Here is a 21786-nt window from a genome sequence, read left to right on the forward strand (position 1 = left end):
AATTGGCTTCCTAGTTAAATAGAATTTAACCAGTAGGTTAAATTTTCCATTTTCTCTCTCCATCTTACTTCATCATCACTGAGTAAAACCTTGCCATCATTTAAATTGACTCTAATTTTCCAAGAAACAATAGCTAGACAAAGATGTTAACATATCTTTAGCAAGGAAGAGAGGAAGAGGATCTCACTTTTATCTATTGTTATAACTCAAGCCACAAAATCCCAGGCCAAATAGTGTAACGAAAAATATATCATCGCTCCAATAATTTTCTGGCCTATTCTGTGCACAACTCTACAGGAAATGACTGTTGGATTTATTTCCATAACTCTGCTCTCCTCTAAAAATTTAGGCCGAGAATTTGGTATTCTCTTACCCTCATCATCCTCTCCTGCTCCATTACTTTTACCAACATAGTATTCCTCTTATAATGGAAATTGTTCATCGACTCTCTAATTCTTCCTATCTGGCTCTACATTTCTTTATTTACCTCTTCACATAATTAGACTACATAGTCAACCATTTAAAATATGCCCTTCCAGACACCCTAGAGTCATTCACCTATTTGTATTACTTATCTAACATTTTTTTTAGCCTCCAACACACAGTTACCCTGACAATCCATTTTCTCTATTCTTCCTATTAAGCTGCTCAATACTGTCACTTAACCATGACTATTCTCTTCAAGTTTACTCTCACCTTTACCTCAGTTGGGCTCTCAAGTAAATTAACTCCTCCCTCTAGCTTACAGATCCTTCTGTATTCTCTTCCCTTTCTTCTCAAATTCTCAACCTCATTTCCATCAGTTCACTTTCAGATGATGCACACATTGAGAGATGTCACCAAACAGAAATTCAATAGCTCTCTTCTCAAGTCATTTTCCTTATATTATCTGTTTTCATTGTCTACTAATTGTAAGGAAAAACTGTTCCCACTTTCAAGGTCAACCATACGCTCTTAAGAATCATTTTCTATTCTCTCATAGTTTTCATCTAAATTCTCCTGCTGCCTGTCTTATTTTTAGTATCTTATTTTTTACTTGTTTCTTTCACTCACACTATGAAGATATTCAAACATCTTTAACTAAAATATGTATACACACACTCACACATACATTTAAACGTTCTACTTATGGGGGAAAACCTATTCTGTTTATCTTTTTCCCTTCATGTTTAACTTCTAACATATACTTGATATATTGCACTTTGAGCTTTATTTCAGCTTCCTGTTGTCTATCCTCCTATGATTTTAAGCCTACTATAATAGGTTGAATTGTGGTCCCCAGAAAGTTATGCCCACATCTCAATCCCTGGAACCTGTGGATTTTACTTTATTTGGTGAATGATATGATTAAGTTAAGGATCTTGAAAGGACTTTATCCTGGATTATCCAGATGGGCGCTAAATACAATCACATGTAACTTTGTAAAACCAACACAAAGAGAGAGACATGGAGAGGAGGAGGCAATGTGACCGTGAAGACTGAGAAGGCTGAGATTGGAGTGGTTCAGCCACAAGCCAAGGAACACCAACAGCCATCAGAAACTGGAAGAAATAAAAACCAGATTCTTCCCTGGGGCCTCCAAAGAGAGTATAGCCCTGACAACACCTTGATTTTGGACTTCTGGTCTCCAATACTGAGACATAATAAACTTTTGTTGTTTTACAGCACCCAGTTTGTGGTCATTTGTTATAGCAGCCACAGGAAGTGACACACTTACCCACCTAAGTACCTGGACACATTGTTTTTCACTTTTCAAATGTCTATCTTGACAATTTTATTCTTTCATAGATTTATTTTTTCCCTAAAGGAGTTGTTCCCAAAATCTATATCAATAATCTCTTCTGAGATCCAGACCCATATTTCCAGTCACAATGGTATTCTCTTAGGACCTCAAAGTAACATTTTCTTAAATGTTCATCTCCATTCCCTACCTGCTCAAATATGCATAAACTGTTTCTCCAACACTGTTCTGCAAGTTGGTTAACGGCAATCTCATCTTCTCAGTTGAACAAACTAAAAAAGTGAGAGTCACCTTCTACTTTTGTTTTTCTCTTATCATTTGTATTGAGTCTGTCATTATTTGGCTGCTTTTACTTTGTCAATGCCTCTTGTCTTTTTCAATTCATTCCTACTGCCATAATTTAAGTCTCCATTACTTGATACCTAATTTATTAAAAAAGAAATAGCTTTCCTGCTTTCACAATCTCCCCTGCTCTAATCCTTCAAGTACACATTTATCACCATATACTCTGCAGTTGTTCATACTTATCTCCCCATATGTAATACTTTCTTGGTAAAATGTTATCTATCTTTCAAGACACTCTTCAATAAAAGATCTGATTTCTAGGGCTTACTCCCATTTCTAAGATAGAGAGGAATGCCCAGGTAATAAATTTCAATACCATATATTTATTTAAAATAATTGATTGAAGCTGGGAGTGGTGGAGCCTGCCTGTAGTCCCAGCTACTTGGAAGGCTGAAATGGAGGATCACTTGAACCTAGAAGTTCTAGTCCAGCCTGCACAACATAGCAAGATCCCCATATGTTTTTAAAAAGTGATTGAACGTATACTATATTCCAGATCCTAAACTAAAGATATGTAAGAAAGTAGATATAAGGCTGGAAATTTTAATACCTTTACTACCAGGCTGGGGTATGTAAGATTTTATTCCCTGGTTAAAGAGAAGCCTCTGGATACTTTGTAGAAACAGAAAGTTAAAACATGTAAAATGCACATTAGAAGATTCACTTGGTAATAGGCACAGTGCAGTGGTATACTATGATAAGTTTGGGATCATCCAAAACCGGGTTTGAGCCACAGTTGGTTGCCAACTGTACTGTATGGTACAGATGGTTAAATATTTTTAAATTGAGAAATGATTTTACTATATTTCATGTAAATAAGAATAGTACAATAGCTATTCCTACTTGAAATAAAGAAGGTATTGTGTGAACAATGAAGAAAATCATTCATCATATATCAGACATATATTCATATTATTGTGATAATACCTGGAATATAATGTGAAAATATCTAGATTGTACTGAAATTAGAATAGTGATCAAGAAGGCTGTTTTAAAAGCCTAAGCACATGAGGAAGAGTAAAAGAATCCATTAATGGCATCTAGTAACTTTTTGTACTATTCTTGCAACTCACCTGTAATCTTGAATAATGAACAAATTAAAATAAAGTTTTAAGTTATCAAACATCTGGCCAGTTTTTAATCTAATATATTATTATTTTTCAAAGTTAATCAGTCATATAAAATATTATAGAAAAAGAAAAATATTAAGTGTGGTGATCCATGGCCTCCATTGTATCTACATATTTCCTTCATGAATGTTAGACAAATACACAAAAGTTCAAAATGAGTAAGAATGACGAAGAAAGATGAGACATTCGATAGTTTAAAGGATAAAATCACAAAGAAAACCGAGACAATGTAGTTATAACCTAAACGGAAGTTCTTCAAGGAAACAAATATATCTAAATAATATTAATAACTTACTTCACTGGGAGGATTTAAACAATCTTCTCGAGACAGCTGAAGGCTTGGACTGAAAGCCATGAGGTCCGTCTTGGGCGGGCCCTCTCCAGAGCACACCCTCTGCCTCCTCTGCTGCGAGTAAGACCAACTCCCCATGGCGCTGGAGTACACCAGCGTGGGCTTGCCCGGCGAGCACCGGCTCATGGTGGGAGGCGCTGAGCACCGCAGCGCAGTGTACAGCAGCAGTGTGAGCACCAGCAGGCTGGACACTGCACAGATGGCGATGATCAGGTACACGTTGATGTCCACCAGAGCCGCTTCGGCACCCACAGCGCCCACTGAGGCCCGCGACGACACCTTTGGTGCCTGACCGTTCTCCACCAGCGACACCAGCACCGTGGCCGTGGCCGTCAGCGCGGGCTCACCGTGGTCCTTCACCAGCACCAGAAGGCGGTGGCGCGGAGCGTCTGCCTGGTCCAGGATGCGTGTCGTGCTGATCTCGCCAGTGTACAGCCCCACGCGAAACGGGATGCGCGCGCCACCCGCCGCCGGTTGCAACTCGTAGGACAGCCAAGCGTTATAGCCGGAGTCAGCGTCCACTGCGCGCACTTTCGCCACCACGTGGCCCGCACCCACCGACCGCGGTACCAGCTCGCTAACTGCACCGCCCGCGCTGCCAGCCCGAGTCGCCAGCAGCGCCGGCGCATTGTCGTTCTCATCCAGCACGAACACCTGCAGCGTCATGTTGCTGCCCAGAGGCGGCACGCCTGCGTCTCGCGCGCTCACCTGGAACTGCAGAAACTCCAGCTCCTCATGGTCCAGCGGCTGTAGCGCGTACACCTTGCCGCTCTCGGCGTGCACCGACACGTAGCTCGACAGCGCGCGCTCGCCCACCCGCCGCTCCACCAGCGAATAGGACACCAGCGCGTTCTCCTGCGCGTCCGCGTCCCGCGCAGACGCCGTGAAGATGTGGCAGCCCGGCGGGTTGTTCTCCTTCACGAACACTGTGTACTCGGGCTGCGCGAACGCCGGCGCGTTGTCGTTCACGTCGGCCACACCCACAGACACGCTGGCCGTGGCCCACAGCGAAGGCGAGCCCCCATCCCGCGCGGTCACCACCAGCTCATAGGCCGACACGCTCTCGCGGTCCAGGGCGCTGTCCAGCACCAATGAGTAGTAATTCTTGTAGGTGGACACCAACTTGAAGGGAACATGAGGTGTCAGTGAGCAGATAACCTGTCCATTGGCTCCAGAGTCACGATCCGACACGCTAATCAGGGCAATGACGGTACCCACCTGAGCATCCTCTTGCACAGGGAGTGACAGTGAAGTAATCATTACTTCAGGGACATTGTCATTCACGTCCAGAACTTCCACCAGGACCATACTGTGACCTGCCATGGAAGGAATCCCTTTATCAATGGCGTTAACCTGAATTTCATAGGCATTATTCTCTTCAAAATCCAATTCACCATAAATTCTAATTTCACCTGTGTCTGGATTTATTGAAAACATACATTTCTCACTCACTGGCAAAATCATTTTCATCCCATAGGAAATTTCTCCATTAAGTCCTTCGTCTGGATCGGAAGCGTTTAGTTGGATCACTCTTGTGTCGTTTTGGACATTTTCAGACAACACCACTCTATAGCTGGGCTTATCAAACGCCGGACCATTGTCATTCACATCCAGGACGGTTATTTGAATCTGAACAGACCCTGTTAGTTCTGGTTTACCGCCATCGATTACCATCAGCAAGAAATTGAGTTTTGGCGTTTGTTCTCTGTCCAATAACTTCCGAAGAACTAATTCAGGCAATACACTTTTATCTTTTTTTGTTTTTATTTTAAGCTCAAAATGCTCATTTAGACTTAACGCATAGGTCAAAAGAGAGTTTACGCCGATATCCGCATCAGAAGCGCCCTCTAGAGGAAAATGAGAGTCCAGAGGCGCAGATTCAGAAACAGGTACCTTTTGTTCCCTTTCTCTGAACACTGGCGGGTTGTCGTTAATGTCCTTTACCTCCACGTCCACATGGAAAACCTGCAGCGGCCTGTCCACTATCACCTCCAGGTGGATGCTGCACTCCGCGCTCCTCCCGCACAGCTCCTCGCGGTCGATCCGAGAATTCACAAACAAAATGCCATTCTGCAGATTTACCTCCAGAAGGTCCCCGTGTGTTTTGGACGCCACCCGGAACAGGCGCGGCACCAGCTCCGCCAGCTCCAGCCCCAGGTCCTGAGCAATGCGGCCAACAAAGGTGCCGTGTTTGGACTCCTCGTAGACGGAGTAGTGGAGCTGGCTGCTCCCCACCTCCCAGGCTGCGAAGAGCAGAAGCGAGAGCAGCAGACGCTGAGATCCCGGGCCTCTTGGCCCAATAATCACCATTGCAGAAAATGAGGGCCTCTGAGTTGGGACAGTCAGTTTTAAGGGTTCGCTTGCCTGAGGTATTTCATGAGCAGTCACCCTTTTCTGTAAGTACATATTTAGTACATTTTTTCCAGCATCACAGTCAATATGGAGTCGATCCTATTCCGTGAATGGTTGGAATGTGGGTGCGGAGAAAAAATTTTCCTGTTTCACCTTTTGAGTGTAGAGCGACATCATGTGACCGATTATGTAAGTGCAAGGAAGATCCTGAGGTTCTTTTCGGTTTAGCCACTTTCTGGGTCACTCTAAATTCTGTTGTTTCCACTTTCGGATATTTTTCACGGATAATTTATAAATGAGGGTTTAGTTAATACACGTGATAGTAACAAAACATCAACAATTTTATTACACTGTAGTTTAAAAATGTTTTCTGCTTAAAAGTAGAAATCTTTCAAATACGGTAGGTTAGAAGCTACACTTTATCATGGAAAATGATATACAGAATAATATACATCACCCCTGCCCTTATATAGCTTGGAATTCACACTGTTTCAGTAACTTTTAACCTTTACAAGCACTCCATCATAAGATTTTAGAGAAAGTTAGGAATTTTGTATTTAACAAAGGATAAGAAACTAAAATGTCTAATACCAAACAATATTTCATTTATATAAATTGTCTTATTCATAAATCTGATGAAAGTTAGAATTCATCATAAATATGGAGAGTGTTATTGTTTTTGGTTCCTTGATGCTTGAATGTAATAACTTTTCACATAACTGCTCTCATTTCCATAACATGCTAAAACAAATCTCAGGAATAGATTCTGGAAAGTTTTACTCTAGCAAAAGTAAAGCACTTTCATGTTAAATGTTTTATTGAAACCTCCAAATTTCATGCTATCCCAAAGTAACAATGGAGCACTAATATGAGAAAGATCTCTTAAAAGGTTTTGAAGCCTAATCTCATTGACTAAAGTCAAGAGAATGTGAACTTGATATCAACCTTTTGCTTTTTCTCTAAAACTTCCCCTATAGGTCATTTAGTAGTTAGGACATGCTTCTCTTCAGAAAATCAGAATAGTGACTGTGATGCAAGGGGGAATCAAAAGACCTTTAGTGAGTTTATTCATTAATTCAAAATCAGCTTTAAGAGAAAACAAAACACAGATAAGATCCTACAACTCATTGTGAACAACTACACATAGATTTTGTAAGTCTATTAATACTCAAGGTCAAAATCTTTAAACCAATAATTTGATGCAATTCGTTGCTATTACATATAATAATAAAGGCAACTCAAATACGACACCTTTACAAAACTAGGAAAGAATAACCAAGAATGGCTCTACAAGTATAAGATAACTTAAATCGACTATAAAATGTTAAGTAATTAAAAATATATTTGAATTTTGATGCCATCAGGCTAATTATTTAAATTGTCTAATATTACCACCAAATTTCTTTCCTATTTTTCATTTTCAAAAGTAGTCAAGGTACCATATGAGCTAAGGAACTTTAATTTTAAAAAATAGTCTGGGTGCAGTGACTTACACCTGTAATCCCAGCACTTTGGGAGGCTGAGGCAGGCAGATCACCTGAGGTCAGGAGTTCAAGACCAGCCTGGCCAACATGGTGAAAACCTGTCTCTACTAAAAATACAAAAATTAGCCAGGAGTGGTGGTGCATGCCTGTAGTCCCAGCTACTCGGAAAGCTGAGGCAGGAGAATCACTTGAACACGGGAGGTGGAGATTGCAGTGAGCCAAGATCACATCACTGCACTCCAACCTGGGTGATAGACCAAGACTCTATCTCAAAAAGAAACAAATAATAATAGTGTATTATGTAGTTCTCACACACTCTTTGCCCTAAACAATTTGTTAAGCCAATAGGAACATCTAAGTTCAGCTTAATACTTAAACAACCAAACTAGAAAATAAATTGAAATTATAATTTTATACCATAGAATGCAATCTTGGCATTAAGAATAAGTATAAAAGACACAACTTTTCAGAAATCAGTCCAAGTAATCTAAATTATCTAAAATGCAAATTTGTTATTTATGTGATATAAAATAATAATTTACAAAATTTTAACCTGCACTGAAAACGTTACCAAGTCTTTAAAAGTTCTTGAGTTATTCCAAAAACTTTATCTGGAGATGGGTAATGTATTCCCTATCTAATATTCACATTTATTATATTTGTAAAGTTTCGTAAGTGGTATGATGGTTTAATCCCTTTTGAGTCTGAAATATTTTATATTTTTATCTTGTTGCCTTCTCTTTAATACTTAAAGAATGTTTTTAGCCAATGAATACTAAGGTACAAAAGTTCTTGATCTAAAGTCTATGACTAGGCTTCAGCATAGACTCTTTGAATATTGTGCCAAATGGTATGTTATGCATCTATAAGGGGGGAAATAACTAGATATGATTCTCAAGAAAGTCTGTAATTCCACCACTCTACGTGTGGTAAGAATAACTAAATATGAAGAATGACTCAGAAGTAAATGATCTTTGCTCAGATCTTCAGATGGAGTGATACCACGTGGAAAGAAAATTTCAAAAACATTAGAGATAAGGCACTACAAGATAGAGCAGTTAAAATGTGAGATGAATGAAAAATTGTCAGTAGGTACTCACATTAATATATTTAATTTTTTCTCTGCTACATGAATCTGAAAAACCTATGGAAGAATGCCAGCTAGCATATATTGTAGATAATATAGCCCTATATGCAAGTCTTTAGCATGTTTGGATAATTTGAATAATTTTATTTACCTAGTTTCCTTTGGAATCATAAATCTTGCCATTTTGTTTGAGTATCCAAAAGTTGACAAATCTCTTGCCTTTGTATGGCACAAAATCAAGAACAGGCAAAAAAAAAAAATTATTTTTTTCAGATAGGGGTCTCACGATGATAGCTCACTGCTGCCTGCAGCCCTGAACCTCTGGGTTCAGGGGACCCTCTCATGTCAACCTCCCAAGAAACTGGGACTACAAGCATGCACCACCAGGTCTGGCTAATTTTTAAATTTTTTATAGAGACAGGATCTCGCTATGCTGTCTAGGCAGGCCTCAAATTCTTGGGCTCAAGCAGTTCTCCTGCCTCAGCCTCCCAAATACCTGGGATTACAGGCCTGAGCCACTTTGCCTGGCAAGAACATGTAGAATTTTAGTTATATTATTTCCATAAAGCAGCATATAAGAATGCAAGGTTTAACTTTTTTTTTCAAACAATATGACAACAAGTATTATCACAAGAATAAAGACAAAAGTAAAGATTGTTTCATATATAATGAATTTATGATGAATGTTTAACACTGTAAAAATAAAAAAAGTAAAGTAAATCATGTCATACTAATGGAGTATTCCAGTTTTGATACAAGCCTGAAGTTAGAAAAGCCAATGGACTAAGTGTAGTGGCACTGCATTCCCAGCTACTCTGGAGGCTGAAGTGGGAGAATCCTTTGAGCGGTCACCTGTGAATAGCCAGTGCAGTCCAACCTGGACATCATGGGAAGACCTCCTCCCTTTAGAAAAACAAAGCCAATTGATTTAACAATGTGGAAATATCAAGGCAAAACTCTACTAAAAGACAAAGAGGAGCAAATTTAAATAATCCTTAGTTATTATGGCCATAACTGAAGTTTAGAGATGAAGGAGCATGGGTACTTTAGTGAAAATAGTAATTATTTCTACTCAAGTGACTACAGAAGAATCATTCTTGCATCTCATTTCTTTTAATATTTGCTAAACAAATATTAAGAGAAATAGTACATTTATTGGTTAAAGAAGCCGAATTATTCATATGACTAAAAGACTGAAGATGTGTATCATTTGGCATTTCATGAACAGACGTTGTTATCTAAAACATTATTCAAAATACTGATCATAAAACTTTCCCTTAAAAAATCCGTGAAAAACACTGGATTTTAAATAATTTCACATACACTTTCTGATAGGTGGAATCTGTAGAAAACTCACCTGTCCGGGGTGATTTGACCCTGGTTCCTGTCTTTCCCCTTCCTCCTCTTTATTCAGACCTAGAGGAAGACTGGGGCTGAAGGCCATGAGGTCCGTCTTAGGTGGGCCCTCCCCAGAGCACACCCTCTGCTGCCTCTGCTGCGAGTGCGACCAGCTCCCCATCGCGCGGGAGCACACCAGAGTGGGCTTGCCCGGCCCGCACGTGCCCTCAGTGGGCGTCACCGAGCACCGCATCGCAGTATACAGCAGCAGCGTAAGCACCAGCAGGCTGGACACCGCGCAAATGGCGATGATCAGGTACACGTTGACATCCAACAGCGCAGCCTCTGGGCTCGCGGCGCCCACCAGAGCCCGCGAAGAGACCTTTGGCGCCTGTCCGGTCTCCACCAACGACACCAGCACGGTGGCAGTGGCCGTCAGCGCCGGCTCACCGTGGTCCTTCACCAGCACCAGAAGTTGGTGGCGCGGTGAGTCCACCTCGTCCAGGGCCCGCGTTGTGCTGATCTCGCCCGTGTACAGCCCCACGCGGAACGGGATGCGCGAGCCGACCGCCGCCGGCTGCAATTCATATGAAAGCCACGCATTGTAGCCTGAGTCCGCGTCTACTGCGCGCACCTTCGTCACCACGTGGCCCGCACCCACTGACCGCGGTACTAGCTCATTAACTGCGCCTCCCGCGCTGCCAGCCCGAGTCGCCAGCAGTGTCGGTGCGTTGTCGTTCTCATCCAGCACAAACACCTGCAGCGTCACGTTGCTGCCCAGAGACGGCACGCCAGCGTCACGCGCGCTCACCTGGAACTGCAGAAACTCCAGCTCCTCGTGGTCCAGCGGTTGCAGAGCGTACACTTTGCCGCTCTCCGCGTGCACCGACACGTAGCTCGACAGCGCGCGCTCGCCCATCCGCCGCTCCACCAGCGAGTAGGACACCAGCGCGTTCTCCTGCGCGTCCGCGTCCCGCGCAGACACAGTGAAGATGTGGCAGCCCGGCGGGTTGTTCTCCTTCACGAACACTGTATACTCGGGCTGTGCGAACGCAGGTGCGTTGTCGTTCACGTCGGCCACCTCCACGGATACCCTGGCCGTGGCCCACAGCGAAGGCGAGCCCCCATCCCGCGCGGTCACCACCAGCTCATAGGCCGACACGCTCTCACGGTCCAGGGCGCTGTCCAGCACCAACGAGTAATAATTCTTGAAGGTGGACACCAGCTTGAAGGGAACGTGGAGAGTCAGAGAGCAGGTCACCTGCCCGTTGACACCTGAGTCACGGTCAGACACGCTGATCAGGGCAATGACCGTGCTGGGATGAGTGTCCTCTCGTATTGCGAGGGACGCAGAAGTCACGGTGACTTCAGGAGAGTTATCGTTGGTGTCCAAGATTTCCACCCAGACTGTACAGTGACCTGCCATTGGGGGAGTCCCCTTATCTGTAGCCTGTACTTCAATGTTATAAAACTTGTTTTCTTCATAATCTAAAATTCCATTGACCCTCACTTCTCCATTATTTTGATCTAGTGTAAATAAGGGTCTTCCATTGGGCTTAATTGACATTAAGGAGTATGTTAACTCTCCGTTGACTCCCTCATCTCGGTCTGTGGCGTTTAGTTTTATCACAAGAGTTTCTTTAGCAGCGTTTTCCATAAGGCTCACCTTGTATTCTGATTTATCAAACTCTGGATCATTGTCGTTGACATCCAAGACTTGGACTAACAGCTGAACAGTGCCAGTAAGCTCCGGTTTTCCCCCGTCTGTAGCCGTTAGTAGCAAATTAAGTTCCGGAGTTTTCTCTCTATCCAGAGACTTCTTTAAAATAAGTGACAGTCTTTTAATCTGCTTACTATTCGTTGGTGAATCTAAAGAAAAATACTCATTTTGACTTAGCCTGTAGGTCAATAGAGCATTCTCTTCAATATCAGCATCAGAAGCTCCCTCTAGTGGAAAACGCGAGTCCAATTGCTTAGATTCCGCAATCAGCAGCTTTTGTTCTCTGAGCGAGAACACCGGCGGGTTATCGTTAACGTCCTTCACCTCCACGTTCACGTGGAAAACCTGCAGCGGCCTGTCCACTATCACTTCCAGGTGGATGCTGCACTCCGCGCTTTGCCCGCACAACTCCTCGCGGTCGATCCGAGAATTCACAAACAAAATGCCATTCTGCAGATTTACCTCCAGAAGGTCCCCATGTGTTTTGGACGCCACCCGGAACAGGCGCGGCACCAGCTCCGCCAGCTCCAGCCCCAGGTCCTGTGCGATGCGGCCCACGAAAGTGCCGTGTTTGGACTCCTCGTAGACGGAGTAGTGGAGCTGGCCGCTTCCCATCTCCCAGAATTCGAGGAAGAGAAGCCAGAGCAGTAGTCGTGGGGGGCCCAGTCCCCATCTCTGAAAACCAAACATCGCATACGAAATTGGATTCCAAAATAAGCTTCTTTAGACTTACAGTACCAGATTCTTCAGTTTCAGGTTAAAAATCTCGCTGAATTCTTGAGAAGTTTCAAAGGCTCCTTAAACGGTGGCATCCGGTATGATGGAGTCCCTTTGTATGCGAGTGCCTGACTATTCAGATCAACCTTTGAAAGAACTTTCCACCAAGTAAAGAGCGACACCTTGCGCCTAAAGCTGTGAGTACTGTGCACTACATTTACCACCGTAGAATTTCACGTGTTTTGGGTTTCTTCCCCTAAATATTTCCAACGTGCTTATTTATGGAATATTCAGATTATAAGTCATAATGAAACTAAATATATATGGAAATGGCATTTTATTTCTTGATTAACGTCAAATTTAATTATTGTGTCTATGTATGACAGCATTATAAAATTGTTCTTTTACTTATCTAAAATACATATACACTGAGAGAGTGAGAGAGAACGAGAATTCAGTTGTTAACGTGGCCTCATGAAAAACTAGGGCTAAACATTTCCTGAAAGTGTTGTTCCTCATATAAAAATATTATCAAATTTGAATTGTTTTACTTTCAGTCTCCCATGTTACTTTGGCTGCTACGGAACTCAAAGAAAAAAATTGAAGTTTTATAAAAGCAGCTCTTTAGTCTTTATGTTCCACATGACCTATTCTCATCTCTGTGGGCTTGCCTTTTCATACCTGTTTTCTATAGTTCTGATTCTTTACTGTTATTTACATTTAATTGCTTTCTGATTATAAGTGACTTTATATCCATTGCAGAACAATATGAAAAACAAGTATATTCATATTCTCAAACTTGGTAGTTTTAAAAAAGGATTCACAAAGGAAAAATCTATTGATCTAGACGAATTTTTATTTGACATTTATTATTTCTAACGTAAGCCATAGTAGCATAATACAAGATATCAAAATTGATCACTTTATGTAATAGAGTCAATGATATGACAGAAATAGGCTTTTCAACTATAAAATAAATTTTAGTATCATTCGATAAAATAAATAAAATCACCCTGAACATCTTTGTGCATTGGTATTTCCAAGTCACCAACTTTGGTTTCCTTAACCTAATTCAGTTATATTCATGAAAATAGTTTGTTTCTTGTTTAAAGAATTTTGGGTTTGAGAGCGTAAGTTCATGGAAAACAAGAGATGTGATTTTTAATTATATCTTCTCTAAGTACCTGATATTGTGCTTAAAACATAGAAAATTAATCAAACAATTCAACTAAATGGTAAATTACCTTAGTGTTTGTGGAAATGGAATTTCATAGAAAATACTGAGTAAAATACAGGAATTGCTTATGAGAGTTTTCATTGCCTGAAGTTGTAATTTGTTTGAACTTTCTTTGTCTTTTCATATACTCTTAGGATTTAGGAGGAAAAAAAGAAGATGCAACAAAATTTTAGAGTAGAAAGTGATTTCGAATAAATACCAGTCTAGCTTAAATATTTTGTTGTATAGTTTTGATGGTTTATCTCCAATCTAAAAATACTGCAATGACATATGAAAAAGTTATCATATGTGTATGCTAATATTTTATATATATTCAACTATTAATTTGAGATTTTGTTCTACTTTTTTCATATTTACTATTTTCCCAATGTTGTCATAACACTAGAACTCTAATTAAGATGAATGTAAAATTCTGTATTAAAAAATTAAAGGAGACATATCAACTTTTATGACAGTTAGTTCCATCATGCATCTGTAAAATAATCAATCATAGTAGCTTCTAATCAAAATAGAACATTAGACCAGATGACAGTATATTCAACATGATATTTGAAGCACATCAGGTTTATTTTGAACAAAAGGAAACAACAGATCCTCAATCACCTTATTATGGGAATTGGGGATGAAGATGTTACATGGAATGTAGAGTCTTTCAAGGTAGGAAAATGAACCTGAGAAGGTTTACCCTGGAAAGATGATAATATCACATATTTGAATTAAAACAAGATGTTAATTTAGGTATTAATTTCCAATGATATAGCATTTTGTGAATATATAAAGTAGTACTGAACAAACGCCAAGTCATAATAGAGTTTGATAGAGTTTATGAATCAATGACCCATCTTTTGCATTCTGGCTGTGATATTTCAGGTGTCACCATCTCAACCAGCCCCTAGTGAAGAGATTATGCTCCCTTTGAACTCATCTTTGAGGATCAGCCTAATATCAGGGTATAGGCTAATGCCAAGAAGTCATTTCAATACAGTTATTGTTAACTGATTTTGTAAAATCAATTGAAGATTAAGGAACTATGTGCCTGACTTTTACTATATCAATCAGGATGTACAATCTGCCTGTATGTCCTGTTAGTCATATATGTATTAGAGTGTATATTTTAATGTCTTACTAGTGCACATCATCCACTGATATTCTATAACAGACCTGGCGCTATTATTTCTTGAAAATACCTAAATAAATTTTGACACAGTTGTCAGAACCCCAGGAGGTTCTCCAAAATCAACAGATTAGAATTACATTATCCAACCACTGTATTAACAAAATTATAGGATTTACTCAGTAATGCTAATTCTGCTCTTTCATGGCTTATTCAAGTAAAAACAGTTATTTGGTCACAAATCGTTTGTCAGTGGTACTAGCTTCCTAGACAACAGTAAGACTGAAGAAGACTGAAAGACCTACACACATTTGAAGATTTTGATGGGAATCTATGTCTCTAAAATTGTTATTGAAGTATGCAATATTGTAAACATTTCTTGAATCCTTTGGCCATGTTCAGGGTCCCTGAAATAATAATATCAACACCTATGCTTGTCCCAAACACTGTCTTTATTCACAGTAACGAAAGAAGGGTGTCATTTTTGGTATAAGTGTTTAGTTTGGGTGTTCCACAAGGATATTGGAAACCAAGGTTTTCTGACTTTTCTTGCATGTTAAATGATTCTTACTTATATCACTTCCAAACAACAGAAACGTAGTTCTTATAGAGCAACTCTTAATTATTTAACAATTACATAACCAAAATACCTATCTCAATGTGGCATTGATTAAAACAAATGATAATGATGATCATGAACTCTTATAAGAAAAAAATCACTTAACATAAAAAAACTTAGTGCCATCTCAATCACGCATTGTACAAAATTAATGATGAAGACAATAGTGAAGTTTTCTAAGTACAACAGAAAGAAAGATTTGCCTGTACACAGCTTGTGCTTGATTTTCCTAGCCAAGACTAGGTTTGAGTAGAGAAAAGACTTACTGAAGAAAGCTCTACATTATAGTGAACAAAGAATGAATCTGAAGTCTGAAAGATATGCATTTGAATAATATCTCCACCATGTACTGGCACTGGATAAAATAGATAAACATCTCAGCTTCTCTTATTTTATCTTTCAGATTGGAGTGGTCATATGTACTTTAGAAATTGTTATAAGGATTAAATGAAATAATGTATTTAAGCCCCTTACTTGATGTCTAACAAATATATTAATAAACTGCTCAAACAGTGGTGATTTATTATCACGAAGTTACTGATCAGTGTTGGCTCTTGTTCTATAGTTATGGATGAAGAGAATTCCAGCACCATAAAGTAGGACAGGGTTTTCCCTTTTCTGAAATTTCCTTAATGTTTATCTTCATAGAAATCATCCTCTCAGAAGTTATTTTTCTAGGTAGACACCACTAACTCCTTTTCAGCATTTATATTAACTTTACCCTATCTATAACATGATTATCCTCCCATATGTAAATATACTATTTCTTTACACAGAATTAAAGGCCATCTCATTTGTAATTAGAGCCAAAAAGAGCAAAGTAATTTTACATATAATTTGATACACATCCTTACAGCTATAAATACATGTTCTCTGGGATCCCTTTAAAGAAAGCAATTCACATGAATATGGTGTGAAGGCAAAAAATATTTTGCATCAAATATATCAAGAGTATACAATGTTAAATTCTAAGGTATAATTAACACCACAATTGTCAAGTGAAAGTGCCTTTATTAATATCCCATGATTCTTATACTTAAGTTATTAAAAGCAATGACATTTTTTGGTAGAGATGGGGGTCTCACTATGTTGCCCAGGCTGGTCTCAAACTTCTGGCCTCAAGCAATCCTCCTGCCTTGGCTTCCCAAAATGCTGGGATTACAGGCCTGAGACACCGTGCCAAGCTCAGCAATGCCATTCTGAAAACCATGCAGTTTAATGAACACAGACAATGGTATCACTCTTCATCATTTATGGGAAGACTCTCTTATACTTAAAACCCAAATAAGTGTGAATTTTCCTACCCTAAAATATTTTCATGCAGCCAGGTACCAAAAATGAAAGAAAAATGAGTATAATAAGTGCTCAAAGAAATCTTTCCAAAATAGTAGAAGAGCTCAACAACTTAAACTGGAGGACAGCAGCAATTAGTTCAACAGGTTATTAAGCAGAGCTGACTTAAAAAAAAAAAAAAAAAAAGAACAAAATTGTTGGCTATCTGAAGTAGCTGAAGATTGTGAAGACAATGACCTAAAATGAAATTATAAGAAGATTGAAGACAAAAATTAAGAAGTAAAATCACCTTTAAAGGCAAAGCTAAAACTCCACCCACTGCAATCACCATCTCAAAAAAGATTGCTATTGATCGTGAAGAAACAAAATTGTTTGTGAACGAAGCTGCCTCAACCCTGCTGATCACCGTTTGTGAAAGATAAATTTACAGATTATAGAAAGATAAAAATTTAAACATGTTTTAAACTCAAATAATTATTATATTAAATATTGTCATGGTATTTTTGAATACATAAAAATAATAAGGAATGGAGGACACAAATCAGAATAAGAAAATGAATAGGAATAAAGAACTTGCTTCAAAATTGAGAAGATTTGACCTTCTCATAAGGATCATTATTCATCATTATCCTTCCTGTAAGATTTAACTTTCTCATTTACAGGAAACAGCCAGTCAGTCTAATTCATTAGTAGTATTATCATTATACTTACCAACTGAAGAATATTCCTAAAGAATATTCATGGCGACTGCAGTAAAATGTGATGAAGATGGCTAGACTTCCCATGTACTTTTTTTTTTGAGACACAGTTTCACCCTGTCTCCCAGGCTGTAGTGCAGTGGCCTCATCTTGGCTCACTGCAACCTCCACCTTCTGGGTTCAAGCAATTCCCGTGCCTTAGCCTCCTGAGTAGCTGGGATTACAGGTGTGCACCACGACACCCAGCTAATTTTTTTGTATCTTTAGTAGAGATAGGGTTTCACCATTTTGGCCAGGCTGGTCTCAAACTCCTGACCTCGAGTGATCCTCCTGCCTTGGCCTCCCAAAGTGCCGGGATTACAAATAGGCATGAGCCACTGCGCCCGGCCCCAATGTACTTTAAATAAACCATCTCAAAAGAAAAACAAAAGCAAAATAAATAAAGCAATAGAATTAAACAATAACTTGGTAAACATTATCAATGTAACCATGAGGGACATTAATAGGAATGAAATACTTTCCAGGATTACAGTACTTACATTCTCAAAAATTTTCTATTGAAGTCTGTCTCCAAAACCTGAACCACGGGGAACAGTAGGACTGAAAACCATAAGGTTGACCTTGGGCGGCCACTCTCCGAAGTAAGATCTCCTTTGCTGCAAGTAAGACCAGATCCCACTACGCTGAGGCACACCAGCCTGGGCTTGCCTGGCGTGCATGAGCCCTCGGTGAGCGGCACCAAGCACCGCAGCGTCGTGTACAGCAGCAACGTTAGCACCAACAGGCTGGACACCACTCAGATGGCAATGATCAGGTACACGTTGACATCCACCAGCGCTGCCTCCTGGACCTCGACGCCCGCCAACGCATGCGATGAGGCTTTCCTCGCCTGTCTGCTCTCCACCAGCGACACAACCACGGTGACTGTGGCAGTCAGCGCCAGCTCGCGGTGGTCCTTCACCAGCACCAGCAGGCGGTGGCGCGTAACTTTCACTTCGTTCAGGGTACTCGTGCTGATCTCGCCCAAGCACAGCCCCACGTGGAACGGGTGCTGCCAGTTGACAGATGCAGCTCTTGTGACAACCAGACGTCGTAGCTGGAGTCCACCCCGCGCACCTTCACCACCACGTGGCCTGCACCCACTGAATGAGGGACCAGCCCACTCACAGCGCCGCCAGCCCACCCAAGGCGCCAGCAGCGCCGACAAAGTTGTCGTTCCAGCACTAATACCTGCAGCGTCACGCTGCTGCCCAGAGGCGGCATGCCAGCTTCGCGCGCTCTCATCTGGAACTGCAGCAGCTCCAGCTCCTCGTGGTCCAGTCGCTGGAGCGCGTACAACTTGCCGCTCTCCGCGTGCACCGACACATGGCTAGACAGCGCGCGCTCACTCACCCGCTGTTCCATCAACAGCACATTCTCCTGAGCGTACCGGTCCCGCGCGGACACTGTGAAGCCGTGGCAGCCCCGCGGGTTGATATTTTTACGAACACCATGTACTCGGGCTGCCCGAACGCCGGTGCGTTGTGGTTCACTGTTCGGTCACTTCCACGGACCTGATGGCTGTGGCTCACAATGAAAGCGAGTCCCCATTCCGCACGATTACCACCAATTGATAGATTTGCTCTCTTCGTCCAGGGCGCTGTGGAGCACCAACGAATAGGTTCTCGGCAGGGCCTATTGAAGGTGGACACCAGCTTGAAGAGACGTGAGGCATCAGGGTGCGGGTCACCTGTCCCTTGGCACTGAAGTTGGGGTCAGTTACACTGATTAGGGCTATGACGGTACCCAGCGGAGCGTCCTCCTGTACAGGGAATGATAGCGACTTACTGCTAACTCTGGAACACTATCATTGATGTCCAAGACTTCTATCAAGTCTGTGCAGTGACCAAACAATGGGGAATTACCTTTGTCAACTGCCTGTATTTGAATCTTTCATTATTTAGTTTCCTCAAAACCTATCTTTACATTTACTTTTATTTCTTCACTGTCTGAATCTATGCGAAAAAGGGCTTCTATGTTAGGGAAGACATCAGTTGCAAAGAAACAATGTGGCTGTTTGAACCCTCGTTCAAATCCAAGGGGTTAAGTCTAATAACCAGTGTACTTTCTCCTGCATTTTCCAGTAATTTCATATGATAGGCTGCTTTGTCAAACACTGGGCATCATTATTTACATCCAGCGCTGTGATATGTAAGGCTTTGGTGCCTGTCAGCTCAGCTTTGCCCCCATCAGTTGCTTTGAGCACCAAGAGTAGCTCTGAAGTAACTTATCTATCTGAAAGAATTTTTAAAATACACCTTCGAGTGGTTTTACCTGCTCTTGGTTGGTATTTCCAGGGAAAAATAATCATTGGGGTACAGTATGTAAGTCATCAGAGCATTGGCCTCGATGTCGGCATCCCAGACATCCTCTAGTGAAACACGAGAATCAAGAGTCCTAGTTTCAGAAACAGATTCTTTTGTGTTGCTGAGAACACTGGCAGGTTGTCTTCAATGTTCTTCACTTTCACCTCCACATGGAAAACCTGTAGCAACTTGTCTACGATCACCTCCAGGTGGATGCTGCACTCCGAGATCCTCCCACACAGCTCCTCGAGGTTGATCAGAGAACTCACAAAAATACCATTCTGCAGATTTACCTCCAGAAGGTCCCTGCAGCCTTTGGAATCCAACTGAAACAGGTGAAGTATCAGCTCCACCAGCTCCAGACCCAGGTCCGGCGCCATACAGCCCACGAAGATGCCATGTGCCGTCCTTGGCCTCTTCCAGGATGGTATAGTGGAGTTGGTCCTTCCCTGCTTCACAAAATTCAGGGAGCAGAAGCCAATGCTGTAGGCTCCGGGATTCCTGGCCACTTAGTCTGGCAGCTGTTATCATGCCTCTCTTTTGGTTAGTAAAACAATATTTCATGACTAGAAAGACTTAGTTCCTCTGAGACCTTTCGATTCCTTGTTCCTGAGGTTCCACATGATCTTAATGGGTGTTTGTAGTTTTTAAAGCACGGGAACAATGGAGCTTCTTTCTGATCTTAGAATAATCTGATTTTCTTCTGTTAAAAAATACTTTTCTTGGAGAGCAACAATATCCTGTGGCTCAAAACATAAGTGCATTTGGTTTCATATTATTTCACTTACCTTCTTCCTTCCTGATTCCTGCATATGTTTATGTTTACGATTTCTTTCTTTCTCTCCTTTTTTTTTTTTTTTTTTTTTTTTTTTTTGAGACGGAGTCTCATTCTGTTGCCCAGGCTGGAGTGCAGTGGCGCCATTTCGGCTCACTGCAAGCTCTGCCTCCCCGGTTCACGACATTCTCCTGCCTCAGCTTCCCGAGTAGCTGGGACTACAGGCACCCACCACCACACCCGGCCAATTTTTTGTATTTTTCAGTAGAGACGAGGTTTCACCATTTTAGCCAGGATGGTCTCCATCTCCTGACCTCGTGATCCACCGGCCTCGGCCTCCCAAAGTGCTGGAATTACAGGTGTGAGCCGCCGCACCAGGCCTGTTTACGTTTTTCTTTGTGAGCTTTCAACTCCTTTCCTATACTTTCTTGTGTGTGATCAGTACCTCTTCAAAGGTGAGTTTGTCTTACAAATCAGAATTCCAGGAAGAGTTTTATCTTGTATGTAGACATCTTAAATAAAGTACTACTGCACCAACTGTATTATCATGTGAATTAATATGAAAAAAGATCATATTTGCAGGATACTGATGTTACTATTGCTTTTGCTTTTTTCAGTTTTTGAAATAGGGTCTCACTTTGTCATCCAGGCTAGAGTGCAGTGGCATAATCATGGGTCACTGCAGCCTTGACCTCCTGGGCTCAAGCCATCCTCCCTCCTCACCCACCCAAGTAGCACTACAGTAGGGACTAAAGGCATATACCACCATGCCTGGCTTATATACACATAAGTACATATATATATGTATGGAGAGCCCATCATATATATATATATATATATGTATACACACACACAGTACAAGGTATCCCTACGTTGCCCAGGTTGGTCTTGAACTCCTGGCCTCAAGCAATCCTCCCACCTTGCCTCCCAAAATGCTGTGATTACAGGTGTGAGCCACCATGCCTGGCCTTAAATGAGTATTGATGGAGAGATTAATACACCTGTATACCTGAGACTTTTACAATTGATATGAGTTTTTACTAAGTTTTTTATATTATAAGACATCCGGGAGGATTTTTTTTTTCAAATATCAGAGGGGGAAGTATATATTTTATAAACCTATTTGATATAATAACAAATACACGTCTAAACTCTGCATTAACTTAGCAGCTATAATTTCTAACAGCTGGAGGCAGGGCATGGAGAGTATTAACACTGAAAGAATGCCATGCTTAAATTCTTGCCACAGTTTTTGTTTTGTTTTGTTTTGGTTTTTTTGGTGTTCCTAAACTTGAACAATAATTTTAACTTTTATTTGAAGCTATTTGTGAAGTACATACTGAGTAACAAATTCAATCTCCATACTCAAAGACAAAGGGAAAGAAAAAAATAATTGCTAAGAGCCATAGGCAAGATGATAAATTCATGGCATTGGTGTT

The 21786-nt window shown here is 41.1% G+C and overlaps 1 protein-coding gene and 1 pseudogene across 18 annotated transcripts in view; one reads left to right on the forward strand and one right to left on the reverse strand.

Annotated features, from left to right (window-relative positions):
* The window catches only part of LOC105467247 (protocadherin alpha-C2), a 220551-nt gene that overhangs the window by 124133 nt on the left and 74632 nt on the right, over positions 1–21786 (reverse strand). For 2 of the 18 annotated variants that reach the window (XM_071098306.1, XM_024788280.2), the window contains one exon: positions 5973–9394. The exons of 10 other annotated variants lie outside the window; for them this stretch is intronic. In XM_071098306.1, coding sequence (XP_070954407.1) covers positions 9302–9394 — 93 coding nt within the window. In that variant the 3' untranslated portion in view covers positions 5973–9301. Of the gene's footprint in view, positions 1–3511; positions 9395–9848; positions 14190–21786 lie in introns of those variants that run through there. 6 more of the 18 variants (XM_071098307.1, XM_024788281.2, XM_011716291.3 and 3 more) reach the window with 5 other exon arrangements.
* LOC139363656 (uncharacterized) lies at positions 17809–18650 on the forward strand (annotated as a pseudogene).

Source organism: Macaca nemestrina, chromosome 6, assembly GCF_043159975.1.
Source record: "Macaca nemestrina isolate mMacNem1 chromosome 6, mMacNem.hap1, whole genome shotgun sequence".
NCBI lineage: Eukaryota > Metazoa > Chordata > Mammalia > Primates > Cercopithecidae > Macaca > Macaca nemestrina.